This window comes from Carcharhinus amblyrhynchos, chromosome 16 (genome assembly GCF_965287045.1).
Source record: "Carcharhinus amblyrhynchos chromosome 16, sCarAmb.v2.hapA, whole genome shotgun sequence".
Lineage (NCBI taxonomy): Eukaryota > Metazoa > Chordata > Chondrichthyes > Carcharhiniformes > Carcharhinidae > Carcharhinus > Carcharhinus amblyrhynchos.
In genome coordinates this window covers 5,075,009-5,080,188 of record NC_137339.1, presented here as the reverse complement: position 1 = coordinate 5,080,188, position 5,180 = coordinate 5,075,009, and the positions used below count along the sequence as shown (strand labels likewise).

Sequence of the window (5,180 nt, the reverse complement as noted above, 5' to 3'; positions counted from 1 at the left end):
ATGTCAGCCTACTTGTGACACTGATAAATAAACTTTAAACTCCTATGTTCCCACGTCCCTGGTGCTGTAAGGCCAGTAAGAAGTCTCACAAACACCAGGTTAAAGTCCAACAGGTTTACCTGTAGCAAACGCCACTAGCTTTAGGAACACTGTCCCTTTGTCAGGTGGGTGGGAGTTCCCTGCTGAAGGAACAGCGTTCCGAAAGCTAGTGGCATTCACTACAAATAAACCTGTTGGACTTTAACCTGGTGTTTGTGAGACTTCTTACTGCGCAATTCAGGCACTACAGTGCGGCGACTGGGGGATTTTCACAGTAATTTCATTGCAGTGTTAATGTCAGCCTACTTGTAACACTGATAAATAAACTTTAAATGTTAAGTTCCCAAGTCCCTGGCCCTGTAAGGCAGCAGTGCTAACCGCTGTGCCATAATGGGGCAAGTAAAGAAACTAAATGAAAGAAGTCCTGAACGCCATTTTAATATTGGGTAATCTGAAATTATTCTCCCTCCCTTTGACAGGAGGAGTTTTAATTGAGAAAGTTGGGGGAAGTTGGAGAGTTGGGCTGTGTGGGGACTGTGGGCTGTGAGCTCCCCCTGCTGGGGTCTTGCTGCCTTGCGGCTCAGGCTTTGGCGGTCGGCTGCTCCCTCTGGTGGACAGGCCGCTCTCTGCAGCTCAGGCAGCGTTTCACTTTCTTCCATTTCCCATCGTCCCAGCCTCAAACACAACAAGAGAAGCTCCAAGATGGCGCAAGCGATTTTCGAGGCGTTGGCAGGTAACAAAATGCAGCATTTCCCACCTTCCCAGCATTGGTGGCTCACCCCCAGGCATTGCACTTTGCAGTGGGAGTCTGTCCCTCTGCAGTGCTGCCTTTGTTGCCATTTCCCTTATTTTTGTTACAATGTCCACAGCTGGAGACTATTGTTCTGCAATTTGGGTATTTTCTTTCCCTTTCCAGCCTTCCCCTTCCCCCCCGTCCCAGTCTCAGATCTAGTTGTTGTTGTTGGGGAGGGAGGGGTGACTGCAGCTTCCCCCAGGGGGAGAAGCTCTGGAACTGCAGCAGGCTGCAGGGAGATGGGCAGGAGGGTTGGGGCTTGTTGGGAAAAGCCCAGAGAAGCTTTTAAAATAAGGAACATCAGACACACACACACACACAGTGTGTCCACTTCTCCTATTCATTCTCAGGATTGCAATGCTGCATTTCAAACAAAAAACACACACACACACACACAAATATGATACAGATACATTTTCACAAAGGACTAGCCCAGGGGACTGGGAGAATTGACAGAGCAAATGTGTTAGTTTCTGGTGACTCCACATTTAAAGGTTTTATGGTGATGTTTGATCAAAAGTCACTGGTCTGGGATTTGAAGGGTAACGTGTAACCAAATGCTACCAGGGGGTGTGGGTTGGACAAGGGGACAGTGTTTATTTCGGAGGAGGTCGTTTGATGCCCCACAGAGAGAATCACTGAGCGCTGAACCCCACTGATGGGTCATTGCTGTCTCGACCCAAAACCGCGTTCTCCCCGTTGGAGATCAGACCAGGTGAAGGGCGCCAGGCGCCTGTGCAGAGGCTCAAGACGTTTTTACTACATCAACCACAGTGGGTTAGCACTGCTGCCTGACAGCACCGGGGACCCGGGTTCGATTCCCGGCTCGGGTCACTGTCTGTGCGGAGTCTGCGTGTTCTCCCCGTGTCTGCGTGGGTTTCCTCCGGGTGCTCCGGTTTCCTCCCACAGTCCGAAAGACGTGCTGGTTAGTGCATTGGCCGTGCTGAATTCACCTTTGGTGTACCTAAAAACAGGTGCTGGAATGTAGGGGATTTTCACTAACTTCATTGCAGTGTTACTGTAAGCCCACTTGTGACACTAATAAATAAACTTGAAATTAAATGTAAGTTGCAAAAGTAAAGTTTATTCATTAATCACAGGAGGCTTACATTAACACTGCAATGAAGTTACTGTGAAATGGCCACACTCCGGCACCTGTTCGGGTCAATGCAACCTAACCACCACGTCTTTCAGGCTTTGGGAGGAACCCGGAGCAGCCAGAGGAAGCCCACGCAGACACGGGGAGAATGTGCAGACTCCACACAGACAGTGACCCGAGCCAGGAATCGAACATCAGCGAACCTCTTTCCAGGATAATCCTGATTCTCGGTCACCACGTCCGGAATGAAAAAAATGCAATTTAAATTCTCAAACTACCCGTGAGAGCTGAACTTCCCGAGAATGAGTTCGGTCGTGAGAAAGTTCCACCAGTGTTCTCTCAAATATGTTTAAAACTAATGAAAAATGGAGCAAGCAGGGGACAGGGTAAAGGTGGGATTTACATTTCTGCTTCACTTTGTACAGTCACAGAACATCTCGAAGCAGCTTACAGCCCAGTATCTTCTTAAAAATGTTATCACTGTGGAAATATGGTCAGTAACTTATGCACAGCAAGATCCCACAAGCAGCCAGATGGTAACGAGCCGGTGACCTGTTTTTAATAATGGGGGAGAGGGGTAAATATCGGAGGATTGATCATCTGAGCAAGAGGGCCAGGAACACAGAGACGGTGCGGTGTTGGGAAAGATCCGGGTGACGGGAGGGGAGTTATCACAGAATCCCTACAGTGCAGAAGGAGGCCATTCAGCCCATCGAGTCTGCACCGCCCACAGTCCCACGCAGACCCTATCCCCGTAACCCCAAGCATTCACCCTAGCTAATCCCACTGACTCTAAGGGGCAATTTAGCGTGGCCAATCCACCTAACCTGGTCCGTGGGAGGGAACCGGAGGAAACCCACGCAGACACGGGGAGAATGTGCAAACTCCACACAGACAGTGACCCGAGGCTGGAATTGAACCCGGGTCCCTGATGTTGTGAGGCAGCCGTGCTAATCACTGTGCCGCTGAGACGGGGAGGGGTGAGGTTGCGGAGGGATTTGAAAAAGAGGATGAGAATTTTTCCACCTCTTGCCAGACTGGGAAGTGGTCACCAGTCACAGTACTTCACAAAAACAATTACTACGCTCTTGTGTTGTGGGCGCCGCTGACTAACAGCATTTATTGCCCGTCCCTATTACCCTCGAGGGGTGTAGGTACACCCACTGTGCTGTTAGGGAGGGAGTACCAGGGTTTGGACCCAGTGACAGTGAAGGAACGGTGAGATATTTCCAAGTCAGGATGGTGAGTGACTGGGAGCGGAACCTGCAGATGGTGGGGTTCCCCGGGTATCTGCTGGGTTTGTCCTTTGGGAAGTGCTGGGTAGACAGGTACAGTTGGTGGTGAAGTAATCCGTAAGCATTCATGACCTCAGGCACACGGTGATGACTCCAGTTTGACTTTGAGAAAGTCTTGGTGAAAAATGTGTGGAGTTAAACAGAATTAACTTCTGTTCCCATTTGGTGAAGGGTCAGTGTGAAATCGATGGGGTTTAATCCAGGCTCCTGTTACTCTGGGATATCTGCATCAGACCCTGGCTGATCTGTGATATCAGTGGCTGTATCTTTATCTGCCGGGGCTCCGAACTTTCAAATCCCTCCCTAAATCTCTTCAACACAAGAACTACCTCCCTGACCAACAGTTTGTCTTACAAGACCCTGGTCAGACCCCACTTGGAGTACTGTGCGCAGTTCTGGTCGCCTCACTACAGGAAGGATGTGGAAGCTATTGAGAGGGTGCAGAGGAGATTTACCAGGATGTTGCCTGGATTGGGAGGCATGCCTTATGAAGATAGGTTGAGGGAGCGAGGTCCCTTCTCTCTGGAGAGATGAAGGTTGAGAGGCGACCTGATAGAGGTTTATAAAATGTTGAGAGGAATAGATAGGATGGATTCTTGGGGGGCTATTTCCCAGGGCTGAAATGGTTGCTACGAGAGGACACAGGTTTAAGGTGCTGGGAAGCAAGTACAGAGGAGATGTTAGGGGTAAGTTTTTCACTCAGAGGGTGGTGAGTGAGGCTGCCGTCGGTGGTGGTGGAGGCAAACTCGCTGGGGTCTTTTAAGAGGCTTCTGGATGAGTATATGGGATTTAATGGGATTGGGAGTTACAGATAGTTCTATGGCCTGGGAGGTATGGATATGATCGGCGCAACTTGTGGGCCGAAGGGCCTGTTTGTGCTGTAGTGTTCTATGTTCTATGTTTGGTCTCTGAAGGTTCATGGTAAGGTTTTATATTTGGGAATGATGCTACGACGGAGCACCGAGGGGACGCTGTGTTTCGGATTGGGTGTTGAACCGAAGACTGTTTCTCCTGTGCGGGGACACAGTTCTATTTGGATGAAGCTCTGGGAGGTTTTACTCTGGTGCAAAGACCGACCATTAACCCTCTGTGTGAAACAGATGATCATATTATCACAGTGCTGTTTGTGGGATCTTGCTGTACACAAGTTGGCTGCTGCAGTTCCGACATTTTAACTACACTTTAAAGCAAAGAAACAAGAACAGGCCCTTCAGCCCATCTGAGCCCGCACTGATCATGATGTCCCCAATTAAACTGAAAATAAAACCTGCCCTCGGTCTGTGTCCCTCTTTTCCCTCCCTATTCACATAAAAAACATCCTCCGCGCACCTCCCTTAAACTACCCCCCCCCTCGCCTTGATCCTGTGCCCTTTTATAATTGATGTTTCCACCCTGGGTAGAAGCCCCTGACTATCCATCCTGTCTCCCCTCGGCTCTGTCTTTCCAGTGAGAACAATCCCAGTTTATTCACCCTCTCCTCGTAACCAACACCCTCCAGACCAGGCAACATCCTGGTGAACCTTCTCTCCAAAGCTCCCAGCTCCTTCTGGGAGTGGTGCCCGGAACGACGAGTGCTGCCGGACCAGGGTTTTACAGAGCCGCTACGTGATTTCCCTGCTCCTATTCCCAATGCCCCAGCTGATGAAGGCAAGTGGGTCATGTTCTTAACCACCACCCCCCGGGGGGTGGGCCCACTCCGATCTCAGGCGATCAATGCTGGCAGAGTTATTCTTTTTGAAGGATTTTTAGGATGTTTTGACGACATTGAAGTTGTGATTATCAATGCAGAGTGTGAAAAATATCACTCACGTTCCGGTTCAGCGTCTCCTGCAGTAGAGGTGGGCGCTGTGTCCGTGGGTGGGGGGAAAGGTGGGGGGGGCACTGCCACCCCTGAGGTTGGGGGGTTGTGCCGCCTCCCTGGGGTGGGGGTAGGGGGGTATTGCCTCCCGGGGTG

At 50.3% G+C, this 5,180-nt stretch overlaps 1 protein-coding gene across 1 annotated transcript in view; it reads left to right on the top strand.

The window, feature by feature from the left end:
* The first annotated feature begins 741 nt into the window (after positions 1-741).
* Positions 742-5,180, top strand: part of LOC145354078 (zinc finger protein 341-like) — a 37,894-nt gene continuing 33,455 nt past the window's right edge. Inside the window, 2 exon segments of the mRNA XM_080205211.1 lie at positions 742-772; positions 4,767-4,873. Coding sequence (XP_080061337.1) covers positions 742-772; positions 4,767-4,873 — 138 coding nt within the window.